The sequence below is a fragment of the Pelodiscus sinensis genome, chromosome 1 (genome assembly GCF_052426305.1).
Source record: "Pelodiscus sinensis isolate ZL-2025 chromosome 1, ASM5242630v1, whole genome shotgun sequence".
Classification (NCBI taxonomy): Eukaryota; Metazoa; Chordata; order Testudines; family Trionychidae; genus Pelodiscus; species Pelodiscus sinensis.
The window spans coordinates 61247743-61264288 of record NC_143052.1 but is presented as its reverse complement, the minus strand read 5'-3'; the positions used below and the strand labels follow the sequence as shown (position 1 = coordinate 61264288).

The window sequence follows — 16546 nt, the reverse complement described above, 5'->3', positions numbered from 1 at the left end:
TTCCATATTGCAAGGCTTTGGCAGGGGTGAAAGGCTCTGGCAGCTCCCTGCCACTAGAGCAGGGTTTCCCAACCTATGGATCGGGACCCAAATATGGGTCGCCAATACATTTCAAAAGGGTCGCCAAGTGTCTCCCCAGGTGGCTCTGCCCTCCCCCCCCCCTAATTTTTGAATTGCCTTGGGTCACCAAGTCTTCCTGAATTGTCAAAATGGGTTCCCACCTGGAAAAGGTTGGGAACCGCTGCACTAGAGTTTGATCCCACCATAGGGGCAGCTGGAAAAACTATCTCCTTACTGTTAGAGCCTTTACCCTCTGAGGGGACACTTGGGAAGGTTCAATCTTTGCCCACTGCTGTTCCTTGCCATGGTGAAAGGCTCTTACAGCTGAGAACTGCTGAAGTCTCCATGCCAGAGCCTTTCACTGACATGTGTAACCAAACACTGCAGTGTGGATGCAGCAGGAATTTCACAGTAGCTTGTACTATGTGTACCCTAAATGCCACTTCCAGTGGTGTGTAGCACAGACAAAGCCTCAAGGCGTAATTCTAACAATTTAGTTTATGCCAGTGCAGAAGAATCTGAACACTTAAATTTTGCTTAAGTCAATTGGGAATCAACTTAAGCCAAATGAAATAAGTCTGTTTTAAACTAGAATGTACACACGTTTTGCACACGTTTAAAAAGGTTTTCCGTTGAAGCAATAAAACTTCTGCATACATACAAGCGCTTATATTAGTGAACTTGCACTGAGTTAGATCATCAACCTCAGTGGCTGACTCAAGACTATTCTTAAGCTAAGGATCGAAAATGAGAAAGAAAATTAAAAGAACCTCAAAATGTTATTAAATATTGATATTACTCTAATTACATATCTAGTATAACAACAAATGATATTACATATCTAGTATTATAACAAAGCAATTCATGAACTGTAAAAAAATCATTAAGAATATTGGCACCCTACCGTTGTCTGTGAACAAAATATGTTTACAATCACTAAATGCTAATGAAGATCACTTTTACTTACAAAAACTATTTCGAAAAGATATGTATATAAAATTGTTTAAGGAATAAAAAGTGAGATTTGTTACTGCAGCAGATTAAAATTGTATCAGTGAAAATAACTACTGAACTAAACTAAAAGTTTATACTTACATCTTTATTCCATGTAAATAATAAATTACCTTTGAGAAGTCCAGAATTATCAATGGGACCAGGGTACACATTCTGATCTCCCATCTGGTATTTGTCCCAGCTGTCAAACCCAACATATTTTTTCCACTGTTTGAACCAGCGACTATCCACTAGATACCTTGAAAAGGGAAAATAGATAATTACTGACAAAAACAGAAGCACCGTTTTAGTACTTCCATATTGATATAAAATAAAGTAGAATAGCTGCATGTGCATCACTAAGGGGCATCATCAATCTGAAATCTTAAAAATGTATGTGCGTGTCTCCGTCTGTATATACGAACACATTTGCAGATATTTAAAGTCATTCTAACAAACACTCCTCAGATCCCCAATCTTTTTTAATATTAGTATTAATTATTATAACAGCAAGTTCAATATTTCAGACAGGTATTATTTATAGGTTGCTAGCATTTCTTTATAGTATTGCAAAATACCTTCCTATAAAAAAGTTCAACATAGCAGCCTTACAAAATATATAAGCACTTATCAAAATGACTATCCACTCTTACCATCAGATCTGTTCTTGATTGTCTGAGAGTTATTCATGCTAGGCATTAAAGTTTTGTAAGGCTGTCAATATCGCATGAAAGAAGTCAAAGAATGCCAAGTTTTAAACAAGTTTCCCTGTTTTCCTTACTTAGCTCAAAAATTAAGCAGTTCATTTCAACGGTAAGTCTGGAAACTCAGTTAAGATCTGTGACCAACTCTGTACTAGATTAAATTTGCTGGTATACCTATAGATACAAGAGCGCATTTACAGGCAGTCCCCGGGTTACGTACAAGATAGGGACTGTAGGTTTGTTCTTAAGTTGAATCTGTATGTAAGTCGGAACTGGCGTCCAGATTCAGCCGCTGCTGAAACTGATCAGTTTCAACAGCGGCTAAATCTGGACGCCAGTTCTGACTTACATACAGATTCAACTTAAGAACCCCAGGCATCCCCAAGTCAGCTGCTGCTGAAACTGATCAGCGGCTGATTCCAGGAAGCCCGGGGCAGGGGCTTCCTGTAGTCAGCCACAGGTCAGTTTCAGCAGCAGCTGACTTGGGGATGCCTGGGGCAGAGCAGCTGGGGTGCTGCTGGGTTGGTCCAGTAGCGCCGCCGCTCCTCGGCGCTACTGGACCAACCCAGCAGCACCCAAGCTGCGTTGCCCCAGGCGTCCTGATTCAGCCGCTGCTGAAACTGAGCCAGCAGTGGCTGAATCAGGATGCCTGGGGCAGAGCAGCTGGGGTGCTGCTGGGTTGGTCCAGTAGCGCCCAGAGCAGCGCTACGGGACCAACCGGCAGCGCCCCCGCTGCTGTACCACAGGCGTCCGGAGCAAAGCCGTGGAGCACGGGGGCAGCGGGACAGCCCAGACGCGTTGAAGACCAGCTGGTTCCAGGAAGCCCCAGGCAGAGCAGCTCTGCCCCGGGCTTCCTGGAATCAGCCGCTGATCTGTTTCAGCAGCGGCTGAATCAGGGACGCCTGGGGCAGAGCCGGACTATCGTAAGGGGGGGCTATGAGGGGCCTGGGGTTGCATCCCCTCCCACCCCACTCCAGACCCCTCATAGCCCCCCTCCCCTTCTGATAGTCCGGCATATCTGATAATCCGGCACCCCTGGGTCCTAAAGGTGCCGGATTATCGAAAGTTTACTGTATATAGTTTAAAATCTTTATCTGTAAACTGTGGTACTGGGTAGAACAAAATATACACTTGAGTCTTTTATCAGATATTTTGATTGGTAGTGTAAACAGATTTTTCAAAGTTCATGGGAGATCCACGATACCAGGTTAGCTTTATACTTTGGAGAAATGCTACCACACTGGGGCTTCCTGGAATCAGCTGCTGATCTGTTTCATCAGCGGCTGAATCGGGGACCCCTGGGGCAGAGCAGCTGGGGTCCTGCCGGGTTGGTCCCGCAGCGCTGAGGGGTGGCGCTAGGGGACCAACCCAGCAGCACCCCAGCTGTTCTGCTCCCGGCTTCCCCGATTCAGCTGCTGGTCAGTTTCAGCAGCAGCTGAATGGGGGAAGCCTGTGCGGCTGCCCCAGCACTTCCGGGTTCCTGATGGTGCCGGACCATCAGGAATCCCGGAGCATTGGATGCCGGACTAATGGAGTTTTACTGTAATCGGTTTTAAATTGTGCAAGACAAACATTAAAAAGATCTGGAAAACAAATTCTATGAAATGCAACAATTAGGTCTCCCTCACAATTTGAATCATATGCTGAGAACAGCCTTCTACCTTTTGAACTACACTTGTAAGTTACCTTTCCAGTAGATCAGAAGGGAATTTTAGCAAATAGTTTCAGCCAGCCTTTAAAAACTTTTTGATGCAAGTTATCTGGACCTGTTGATTTTAAAACATCTGAATTCAGTAGCTTCTGTTTATCATCCTCCATTGATAATAGTGAATGGAAAGAGGTTGGTGGTGTTTGTTTCAGGGCTTTGGAGCAGAGCCCGGAGCTGGAGCATGGAGCAGTGGAGCTGCAGGTTTCTGCCTGGAGCTGGAGCAGAGCCGAAGCACAGAAAATCTTGACTGCTCCACTGCTCCAGGTTTTTTTTTCTATTTTCAATCCAAAATGAAAGATATTTTAGCAAGCAAATCCTAAAGGTGCCAAAAAGTTTCAGATTGTATAACAATTGATATTAACATCTAATTTACTACTTTACGTAACATGTCACAGTTATTCTCACTTCGGCCAAAATCAAGATTTAACGTACAGATACAAAATTACAAAGTTTTTTGGAGATATGTTTTATTAAAGAATCAGATAATTATCAGACATCTGGCAACACTGCAGACTGCTCCCACCCTTGTGCCAAGGTTAGGCGAGTACAAACTCAGGCAGATTAGTATGTGTTTATTTTCAATCTTGTAACGTGTAGCCTCATTACTTCCCAACAATTAATGTTGGTACTAACGCTACGGCACATACCAAGTTTCATTGATATAATTACATTAAAGCGTTTTTGACATATTAATTAAAAACTTAGAAAATATTTCGAATATTTTTACCGCAAAATTTCATAAGAAAAACTAACTTGCAATTTATAAATAAAAATTTATATTAACTATGTATATTAAAATACTTCTTACTTCATTAAAACCACAAGAAATATGTTAAAATATTAAAATATACTATAATAATAATTTTGTGTAAAAAGAAAATGCAATCATTTTTGTCCAGAAAATCCAAAATAAATTCAAAGTACCTTAAGTGGTTAAGATATCACAAGCAGGTACATTATAAAAAAATTTAATGCTTTTGTTCATTGCTTTTCAAAGATCATAACAAGAAACATTTGGATGCGGTAGCAGTACAAGAAGATTTGGCCATGGCTTCAACAAAAAAAAAAAAAAAAAAAAAAAAAAAAATCAAATCTGTCCCCCATGATGGATAGCCGATTTATAGAAAAGAATCTCGACAACGTCTTTACTTTTGAATTTGAATAGCCCAAATTTGGGCTTTTGGGAACAGAAAAGAAGAAATCGGCAACGTGCAAGGTGGAAAAGGAAGTGAATGGTGAGCTCAAACCATGTAGCTTCAAGACAAGTGAAGCAAGTGACTCGAAAAGTTTCAACCTTTGGCGGCATGTAAAACGTAACCATCCTGAAAACTATGTGGCTCTGGTTACAACAAAGAACCAAATGACATTCATCTGGCTCTTTTAAAACTCCTGGAGAAAAGATTTTTTGCGGAGCTTCATCTGAAAAAAAAAACAAAAACAAAATTGAGCAAACAAAACTTGACTCATATTTGAAGTCCTCAAAGGTTACAGTCACCATGGATGCCAATGCTTTCCGTGAAGGGCTGATGGAAATGTTTTGCTTGAGTTCAACACCGCTCACTACCTTCAGGCTAAAGAAGAAAGGATTCCAAAAAATTGCAGGTGAAATGGGTCGGCAGCTTGGCGTTTCAATGGGGCATGATGCGGTTCATCATTTAGTTGTCAGCACAGCTGAGTCTGGTCGCAAAGAGCTCAAGAAAGCTTTGGAGCAAAAATTGTGCTACCTGAAAATGAATATGGCAACCCGTAGAAACAGAAATTTCCCTGCAATCAATGCTCAGCACCCTATGAAGAAGGAAAAGATAAAGCTGTGGTAAAAACCTTGGACATAATGGACACTGAAGGGTGTCACAATTCTTCCTATGTGAAAAGTCAAGTAAAAGCTATTTTAGAAAAAAGTGGGATCAGTGAAATGCAAGTGCTGAGCATCTGCATTGACAATGCAGCAAACGTGACGTGTGCTGGAAAAAATTTCAGCGAGGACAATGAAACCATTTCTACCTCTGAGAACAGGGATGTGGACAGAACTGAAGCTATTTTGCCCGAAGAAGGAACTAAAGGAATGGATGAAATCAAACTCAACATTGATGCTGCTGCGCAATGGGTTAATGACCCTAGCCTCATACTTCCAACATGGCTTCATGAGGATGACTCAAAAGTCCAGCTGATGAGGTGTGGTATTCACAGTCTTCAGTTAGCAATCTGGGTTGGACTGAACAAAGAACATGCGAAGAAATTACTGGCAAAAATTCAACAAGTCGTTGTCAAACTATGAACCCCAAGTATTTGAAGTATTCTGCTTGATCTACATGGGGTAACTCAATCATTGGATACTGTGACTCTCTGGGGTTCAACATTTGCGATGATTGATCGGCTTCTCATTTTTCAATCTTACTATGAACAAGTGGCTGCTGCTGGAACAAGAGAACTCAAGTTAACAAAAGCAAAATGGGACGAAGTCAAGAACCTGCAAGACCTCTTGGCAAAGCCAAACCAAACAACCGTGAATCTTCAAACTGTCGATGGAGCCCCGGGAGTTTTAATGAAGGAATGGCGAAAACTGTCAAAATTCTTGCAAAAAAATGGTGGACAAATTGCAGAAGGTATTCTATCCTCCATACAGAAATGCGAAGAGAAGTATTTGACAAAATTCATTTCCTTGCTAGAGTTTATGTTGACCCCCGGTATCAGAATCGTCTTACTTCAAGGGAAATACCAAAGGCAAAGGAAGGGCTCCTTGATATTGCTCGACGACTCGAAAAACAGAATCTATTGCTACATTTGAACTCGGTGAAAGAGGTTGAAGAAAACAAAACATAACAAAAGGAGTCATCAACAATTGAATCTGCGGTTTCGGAAAGTTCACATCCTCCAGAAATAGCAGGCTGTTCTCAACATTCCGTCTCCATTCTGAATTTGTTCGAGCGTCCATCCCTGAGACGTATCACAGGGAAATGGAGATCATTCAAGCCCCAATTCTTAAGAAGACGACGACTTCGAAAAGGAATTGGATAAAGAAAGACGCCGGCGAGTTTCTGCAATTCATAATTGTAATGAAGCATTATTCAAGAGAAACTTTTGAGAAGATTGTGAGGCGATGGAGTCTATTGGTAGGCTAAAAGTTAAGTCTGTTTTTGAGGCCATTCACGGCTACCCACGCCGCATTCAGGCTGCCTGTAGAATTGCTTCGAGCATGCCAACAACTCAAGCTAGTGTAGAGCGACTGTTTTCGGCTCTGAAGTTAATTTTAAATGATCTGTGGCAGGCTATGAAAGATGACTTGATTGCTGCAATAATTTTTTACAGATTGAATTATGAATTATTCTAGTTTGTATCATTGTTGATGACATTTAAATTGTTTTAAAACTCTGCATAAAAATGTTTTTTCAAAATTACAGTATGCACTTTTTTATTTACTGTAGTTAAAAATTAATTTGAGTCAGAGCCTGGAGCGGAGTTGGAGTGGAGCTGGAGCAGTCACTATTGGTGCCAGAGCAGAGCTAGAGAGGAGCAATTCAAAAATTTGATTGCTTCAAATCCTTATTTGTTTGCTTTTTTGCGTGTCACTTGCCCTCAATTGATTTTTCTATGGGTTAACAGCCCCTGGACCAAAAAAGGTTTCCCATGCCTGCTATAATGTGATTGCATCACCTGTTTATTCCCACATACAGAACAGAAATATATACTGAACATGTCTGCTTTTCAGCATTATTACTGAGAATTCTATTATCTTCATCTAGTAATGGATCAATATCATTGTCAGGCTTATCAGATGTGTCTAATACTATTAAAATATCTCCTCCTTATTGTCCTTAACTCTGAAGGCTATACATTTCTCCTTATATCCTATGGCTTCCCTTATCAATTTTTTACAATTCTTAATGTTCAATATGTAATCATTACTATTAACTTACCCTTTCTTACATTTGTTATTAAAAACGATGGTATTATTTTACATCTGCTCTAATTTCTCTTCTAAAGTAGGTCTTTTTTAAAACCAGGACAGCCTTCTTCCTTTATTATGGGTTTTTGGGTTTCTAGTAAATTGTTCTTAAACAATTCCCAATTATCACATTTTTCTGATTAAATTCTTCTTCCCAGCTGATTTGGCTTAATTATTTTCAGCTTTATGAAACTGGCTCTCTTAAAGCACCAATTATGTATATTACTGGTTTGAACTTTTTTCTGCTTGCAATTATAAACATTATCAAGTCATGATCATTTCTACCTAAAATAACATTAATTTTTAGGTCTGTGATCAGTTCCTCTTTATTTTAGGGAATAGTCACATACAGACTACAAATTATATAGAAAATAATCATCTATAATGTTTAGACATTCCAAGGATATTTTAGTACTGGTAGCAAGAGACCTTCAGCACACGTCACTCAAATTCAAATCACCCAGAATCATGCAGCTTTTTCTTCTACACATTGTAGATAGACACATAAGGAAGAGGCCATCCTGTTTCCTAGTGGGATTTAATGATTTGTAGCAGACATCAAGTAGTATTCCATTTTGTGCTTATTGGTTAGTACATTTAACCATAAGCATTTGAGATAATTTTCTTCTGAGATATCACTGATTCAGAAAAAGGTAATGCTATTTTGACAAAGAGTACCTGTAATGGGGTACTCGTAAGTGCCTCTTGTTCAGGTGTGTCTCTGCACCTTTTTTTGCAGTGACACCTTCTGGCAGTTTCTTTGGTGGTTACTAGTGAATCAGCCCTCCGGCTGAGTCTACAGGGAAAATAGTTCAAACAAACCTCTTTTGGGGTATTAGTCCAACACAGCTTGTAAATGCTTCAGACCCTGATAGGGGGACATGCCCCAGGGCTACCTCCCTGGAAACTATTTACCCACTCTGGTCTATTCTGGCCATAGCTCTCCAAATTGGAGTCTTAATACTTCAGATCCCCTTCTACAGGTTTATCGTCATCCATCTGTAGGCCACTTCCCAAGTGGCTTACGGGGGGAACCTGTGCAGCCCATTACTCTGTGTCCCTGCTCAGGGACCCTAATAATAGCAGCCATACACTGTCATGTTCCCTTAACAAAATGGCTTTCACGAAAGCTTTCTCAGATCTCTTTTAGGTTTAGGACCAACAGCCAGCCAAGGTAGTCAGCTCATCCTTGCTCTCTCAATCCATCTGCACTGAGCTGTCCATGGTGCTGCAATTCTTCAGCCAGCTAGGAGCAACACCTTCATTCCACAGGTTCCAAGCAGCAACTGACTCTGATTTGCACTGCAGCTCCTTTTATGCTAAGCTGTATCCTGCATTTTGCTTCAGCTACCCCAGACTAACACGGCTACATTTCTATCCATCTGATGTGCGAGTCCTTTGCACCCTCCCCCCAGACTGGCTGCTTTCCCCTGAAGCTTCTCTAAGCAGCTTAGAGGGCTCCTCTGCTTCTTTCCTGGAATTGTGTGGCAGGACCCTGAGGCTTCCAGCAGGGTATTTCTGGGACTAGTTCACTCCATCAATTCATCTCCCCTTCTCCTTTTGCCCAGCTGATCCTTTCTAAATGTGTTATAATCTTTGATTTACATTCCAAGTGTATGAACTAACACATGATAAGAATGGCCATACAGGATCAAACCAAAGGTCCATCTAGCCCTGTATATTGCCTTCTGACAGTGGCCAATGCCAGAAGCTCCAGAGGGAATGAACAGAACAGGTAATCATCACACAAGCTAATCCCATTATTCATTTCCACCTTCCGGCAAACAGGTTTCAAGTAATATCAACTAGATTGAATTTAAGCTCATAAGTGAGCGAGTTCAATTCCTCCTGTTTGTTACACTGGCTCTTCGCATTAACATAGAGAAAATTATCTTTATATCCTTTGGATCATTGATAATTTTTTCTCAACTTCTAAGTTTTGTGTTACGTACTAATAACTTCCCTCTTGATACTAGTTTAACCCTTTTCTGTCTACACTAGCCAGCCTGTTACTGAGATTAGTCGTCTCTTCTGCTGAACTGGAGGTTATCCAAACTATAGTACATCGCTCCAACCATAAAAGGTTAACCATTCTTCTACAAGGAACCAACATCTTCCACTTACAAAAGATTACGGAATTAACTTATAGTTAAGTCTTTCTTTCTTTATGCAACAGGAATCATCTCAGAGAAGATGGCTTAGACATTCTTCTTCAGCAGACTTCCAAGCTCTCTAAAGTCATCTATCTCTGCAAAGTATCAGCACAAATGACACTGATTTGTAGGATATAAACTATCACCAATGGATCTTTTCCAATATTTAGAATGACATTTCATATCTTGGCTCTGGGAAGCTGTCCTGATATCCATCTGTCCCTTGCAGAATATTCTTTTGAGTCTGAGTACTGAATCTCCCCCAAGGATTGTCTGCCTTCCTTGAATGGTTGGCCAACTCTTTGTGGGTATGCCTAATTTTCTTAATGGTTGGGTGAAACTGTCATGTATTTGTGTGTCCACTATCTCTATCCATTTCCTTGGACCTGCTCAATGTTCCATAACACATGCTAGGAAACTGGTATCAATTTGACACTTCTAGCTGTGTGGAATTCCTTATGTCTTTCCTTTCTCTGTGGCCATAGTCTGACTATCCTCATCTGTCTCCACTCATTCAGAATGCTGCTAGGTGCTCTAACTTCTGGAGGTTATGAACTGTGAGGCCTCCACTATGACATCCTCTCTCACTGATTCCTTTGTGGCAAGCTCCATTCTTCCTTGAACCAGGGATATTAGTTTCTCTCAAAACTGGACGTCAAGAAACTCTTTGGCTTCTGTGATTGTTAGTACCATCATCTCGACTTGCCCCTCCAACCTGATAATATTTTCTTTCAGCACAGCCACTAACTTGCACTTTACATACCAGAAATCCTTTCTGGTTTCAGGCCAGAAAAAGAACATGGCACATACACTGCTGACCATCTTGATATCACAAGTACCGCTGAATGTGCAAGAAAAGCCTCTCAATCTCCCAGCTCTCTCCAAAACTCTTTGTTAGCTGTCTCGGTTGCTCATGAGTTTATCTAGCAAGTGATTTCGTACACCAAGTCTTCTCTGATTAGCTCAGCTTCACCAACTACCATCAGAGAGTGATTAGCCACTGAAGACATGTCTACTCTACATTTAGACAGCTGAGACTGGCCAAGGTCATTTGACTCTGGCTTCCAGGGACTGGGCTCTGGGGCTGATAAACTGCAGTATAGACTTCCGGACTCAGTTCAGAGCCTGAGTTTTAGGACCCTGCAAGGAGGTGGTGACCCTGAGCCAGCTGTAGGTTTTTAATTTCAGTGTATACCTATCCTGAGACACTTCACACACTGGACTGACCAAAGTTTGAAGGACTAGAGACTTGTGACCTTTAGTAAGCCCCTGATAAAAGTTCTGAGGGTTACCACCATCTCAATCTTGTTATTTAAAAATCTCAGTGTTTTATTCTAGAAATATTACCTCATTTCATTAGTGCAGTTTATTCTATCCTTTATTTCCAACCACTTCATTTTTAACCATCCTGAGCAATGCTTACACCAAAGCTTGGCAATTACTAAATATTAATCGCCCACTAGCTTTCAGTTTTACATTAGTTTGACTGAGAAATGCAGTGAATTCAAAATGATAATACTGAAAAGACTAGCTACCGCTTTTATATAGAACCGTGGTCCCCAACACGGTGCCCGCGGGGGCATTTCCATGCGCCCGCCAGGTGCTCGGGGCTGGCCTGGCCCCGGGCGCATGGCGGGGGGAGCGCCGGCCCCGGGCGCGCGGCGCTGGGCGGGGGGAGCGCCGGCCCCGGGCGCGCGGCGCTGGGCGGGAGGAGCGCCGGCCCCGGGCATGCAGCTATGGAGGGGGAAGGGAGAGGCGCCGGCCCCGGGCATGCAGCTATGGGGGGGGGCCGCCCCCGGGGCGCAAGTGTCCCCGCCCCCTGGCGCCCGGCGGGCGAACGGCCACACCCCCTGGCACCCGACAACCTCGAAAGGTTGGGGACCACTGATATAGAAGCATGTTATCTGATATCCTATCTTCCCAAATTTCTTAATTTCCAGTATAACAGAGCTTCCAAACAACTCACAGATCTACCAACTCTTTCTTCAGCATCCAATGACAGTTAATTTTACCCACTAGCCACAGTTCTATCTCCATGCACTGCCCTTCCTATTTTAGATTAAAGGGAAAGCTGAAGAGATTCTTCTAATGTATAAGTTAATTTAAAGGGAAATGTGTAAATTAAAATCTGAATACTACTAAAATGTTAAAAGATTATTTCTTGTATAAAAATTCTGAAATGTTAATTAGAAAGCTCAGTCCACGCTAATTTCTTTCAGCTTCCAGCATTCATAGCAAAATGACTCAAAATCATTTCAATAATGTTGAAAGTAGCAACTCTGAATTATGAAACAGCTTTAACAAATAATAGAAGCAATCTTGTATCTCTATAAACACCTGTTCTTAAATGATAAAATTACTTTATTCAGTAAGGGTAAGCATATAGGGTAAAGATCACCTAAATATCATGATTTTCCATCCCTAATCAGGAAAGATTTACTATGTTAAAGACAGAATTACATTATCTGCACTATAACCTATCACATTCAGTTTAGGGTATCAAGTAACAAGAACTTTAAGCATATATATGAAACCACCTGAGGAGTGGTGGGAAACAATTGGAAATAAGAATTTTAGAAAAAATTGTAGACCTCAGTCCTGCAAACACATACACTTGTGAATGGTAGTATCATGTTAAATAGGACTGCCCACATGACATATAGTTAAGCACTGAAATGTTGGTAAGATTTGTAGCAAGGATGTTACATCATCCATAAGGCATAATCAAATGATAGAACATCAAATATTATAAAGAAGTAATTAACAAGACTCTGGTCAATTCTGCCTGCTGCTATTCCAGAGGCTGGAATACAACAGTGAGTCTTGGCATAAATCCCAATAGCACCCCTTTCAAATGCTGTTAACAAAAGGGGAAAGGCTTTTCACCACTGCTCCTGGATTTCACTGATAACACCTGCCATTCCCATCTTTCATAACTATTTCTGTCTATCATTTACATGGCTTGTAAAATATATCTTAGTAAAGATGTTTCACTAATGAGCACATATAGTGCATTTTATTAAAAAGCAATTTAGGTTATGCGTCAATTCTAGCACTTCTAATAGGAAAGTCATGGTTATAATCAGGCTCGACAATTTAGGTAATCTACTCGCCATGGGCAAGTAGATTATAGGCCAGCACGGAGCCGCAGCATGGTCTACGCATGCGCAGTGTACTGAACCACGTGGCTGGCAAGCAGGGCTTGCCACGGCTTGGCGAGCCCTGGTAGGGATTTTCCTGTTAAGATCACATACAAAAGACAAATATTAATATCACCATGGAATTTTTCACAGAAAAGGAATGGGCAACAACAAACTACAAGTGAAAGGCTACAATTTTCAGTTCTTTCCTCCGTGGGTATTATTTGGTATAGGGATGTCAATAAGTATTCAACTAGACAATTAACCAATAAGACTAGGCTCATCTAGTTGATTACTCACACTTCCCCCTCCCCTTGCTACCTCTATCAGAGACAGCAAGGGGCGGGGAAAGCAGGAGACTGTGCTGGGTGGAACAGCTTAAAAGCCCATTCTCCCCAGCACCAGCTCTGTGGTGACACCTGCCTGATAGAGGCAGCATTGTGAGGAGGAAGAGAGAGAAGGGAAGCAACAGCCCCTGCTAGCAGTGGGCCCAGGCTACTTCACGATGACAGTCTCTACTGCTGGCGAGCCTGGGCCCGTAGCAGCAGCCCCTGTCCAGGGGATGGGAGAGGGTGGGTCAGGAGGTGTTTGTGCGCGTGCGTTCCTGGCGGACAGAGGCTGGTCCCCGGCAGCAGTCTGGAGTTTGGATCCCCCACAGCATCAGAGGCAGCACTGCAGGGCGGCAGGCAGCTAGTCCATGAGGGGAGCTGGGTTTTAAACTGGTTCCCCTCGCAGACCAAATCCTGCCTGGCACCCCATGCTGCTGCCTCTGATACAGAGGCAGCAGCCCAGTGTAGCAGAAGGCTTCCCAGGACTTTGGTTGGAGCGCACTGGCTGCCGGCCCCACCCCTGGGACTCTAGGATAGTGGACTAACCGCTAAAAATTCATGCGGTTAGTTGACTATTCTATTACCAGCTATCCAACATTCTTTATTTGGTATACTTTTTTGAAAATTATTTTTAATACTATAGTACACACTGTACAATTATTTTTAAGTAGAGGGAGTAAATAAGTGGACCAAATCTGGACCACTGGATGCTTTTCCCATTATCTTCCGGAACGTGGACATTGATTACACCTCAAACAAGAAATTTGGATCTTGACAAAAAAAACCTAAGTGATTACTCTGGTTCTTTAGGCTAAGAATTTTTTAAAATACAAAAATACAAATATATTTAAAAATATTTATTTTGCAAATTTACATTTGAATAATTTACAGTATTTTATCTATTCTCACTTCAAATATGACTTGAAAGAGCCAAAATTTCTTCTTCATTGTTGTAAATCAAACTAAAGTTAAAAACAGAAAATATTCAAACAAATTTAGTGTATTTGCATGAACATGAACTTGCCGATGCCAGATGCATGAGAGGAAATAAACAGAATAGAGAATCATCAAGTGATCCATTCCCTGACACCCATTCTCAACTTCTGGCAAGCCCCATCAACACCCATCTTGGCTAATAGCCATTGATGGACCTAACCTTCATCAAGGTTATTTCCTTTTTGAACCTTGTTATTGTCTTGGTTTTCACAACATCCTCTGGCAAAAAGTTCCACATGTTGACTGTGTCGTGTGAAGAAATATTTCCTTTTGTTTGTATTAGAAATGCTGCCTATTAATTTTATTCAGTGACCCCTACTACTTGTATTATGAGGTGTAACCAGTCATGATTTTAAAGACTTCTAACATATCCCCCTTTGCTGTCTCTTTTTCAAGTTGAAAAGTCTGTCTCAATAATTTCTTCTCATAAAGAAGCTGTTCCGTATCCCTAATAATTTCTGTTCCCCTTTTCTGAACCTTTTCCAATTCCAATATATTGGAACCTTTACCCAGTCTGGTTACTAGTGTTCTTTTACCTCATAATCAATTACTTGAATTTAAGCAAATTTTATGCTCTAATCTACAGAGTATAAAAAGCATGAGATTTTTATAACTATTTTTCAAAACACCATGTATACTGATGACCAGGCCTTGACAAATGGTGGCAAAATCTGCTCACCAGCCCCACACTGCGCATGCGCAAGATCCGCACTGCACATGCTCGCGCCGCTGGTGAACAGGGCAACCGGCTGAAATCTCCTCACCCATGGCGAGTAGATTCAATGATTTGTCAAGCCTGCTGATGTCTAAACCACTGAGTTACTGGAAGTCTCAATAATATTTTGAATAACGTAGCAAAGAATGATCACACTTCATGGATTTTTATTATATACAAGCTAGGGATGGTAGTGTGTAGCAGTTCACACATTTAACCAATAAGACTGGGTGCCTCGATTAATCCTAACGGTTACATACACATATACAGCGGGGGGGAGGGGAGAGAGGCGGGAACTGGTGCCCATTGGGAGCTCCCGCTGAGCCACCTATTCCCCTCCCCGGTTGCCTCCCATAGAAGCAGCACCAGCTCCTATAGAGCTGTCTGCGCTCCCTGCACTGCTGCAACGGTGGGGCAGGCAGGAGCCAGTGCACACCAGGAACTGGCTTCAAAGACAGCTCCTTGCAAGCACCAGCTCCTGCCTGTTCCCTTGCGTGTAAGCATGTACTTGTAAATGGTTAAAAATCCAGCGATTTCACATTTACATAAGTACACATTTGTTAACATACCTAATACAAGTATACCCCACATCTGAGTGAGCTAACAACATTACCCATGCAAATTGCAGATGTATAAATCCTCAACTAGAGAGAATTAGGAACAGTTAAAATTAGAATGAATGCTAATATACCAATTTCTTTAATCTGAATTATTACATGAATATGGAATGAGGGTTTTTTCCACAAACTCTGTATGTGTCCATTTCTTAGAAAACAGAAAACAAATACAACAAGTACAAAGGTAAATTCATACAAGCTTTAATATGTAAACATTTTTTAAATCTACACCATTTAAAGACATTACCTCGTAAACAAAATAAAAGCTGAAATCTAACAAGAAAGATTCTGGTTTCATTTCTTCTCTCTACATTTTGAATCAGACTGTTTTTTTCATATAACTTTTTTTTCCCCATGTATATGATGTCTGAATCAATGACAATGCTGGTACAGTAGCAATGATCATTATAAAAAACGTCTGACTGCACATTGTGTTTTACTACTATGTAGCACTTTAAAGACTAACAAGATGGTTTATTAGGTGATGAGCTTTCGTGGGCCAGACCCACTTCCTCAAATCAATAGTGGAAGAAAATTGGCATGACCATATATACCAAAGGATATGATCAAAAAAAGGAACACATGAAAAGGACAAATCAAATTTCAGAACAGAAGGGGGATGGAGGGGAGGTAAATGTCTGTGAGCTATCAAATTAGAGGTGATAATTTGGGAAGCTATATTTGTAATGGGTAAGATAATTAGCATCCTTGTTTAGACCTAGGTGTAAAGTGTCAAATTTAAGCATGAATGAGAGTTCAGAGGATTCTCTTTCAAGTCTGGTGTTAAAATGTCTTTGAAGCAGGATGCAGGTAGTTAAGTCCTTGAGACAATGCCGTTTCTGGTTGAAATGGCAAGACATTGTTTTTTCTTTGTGATCCTGTCTAATATCTGTTTTGTGTGCATTGATTCTTCGGCAAAGTGTCTGAGACGTTTGTCCAATGTACACAGCAGACGGACACTGTCGGCATATGATAGCATAAATTATATTTCTGGATGAGCAGGAATATGTGTTCTTGATCTTATAACTCAATTGGTTAGGTCCAATAATGGTATCAGCAGAATGAATATGTGGACAAAGCTGGCAATAGGGTTTATTGCAAGGGAAAGTTCCAGGGTTGGTATTAGTGTGGTATGTCCTGTGGTTGTTGATAAGAATCATCTTTAGGTTAGGTGGTTGTCTATGGGAG

The 16546-nt window shown here is 41.2% G+C and overlaps 1 protein-coding gene across 3 annotated transcripts in view; it reads right to left on the bottom strand.

Annotated features, from left to right (window-relative positions):
* USP15 (ubiquitin specific peptidase 15) overlaps positions 1-16546 on the bottom strand; it is a 139140-nt gene that overhangs the window by 107922 nt on the left and 14672 nt on the right. For 2 of the 3 annotated variants that reach the window (XM_075930764.2, XM_075930758.2), the window contains exon 2: positions 1185-1312. In XM_075930764.2, coding sequence (XP_075786879.1) covers positions 1185-1312 — 128 coding nt within the window. Of the gene's footprint in view, positions 1-1184; positions 1313-3443; positions 3838-16546 lie in introns of those variants that run through there. The other variant, XM_075930768.2, reaches the window with a different exon arrangement.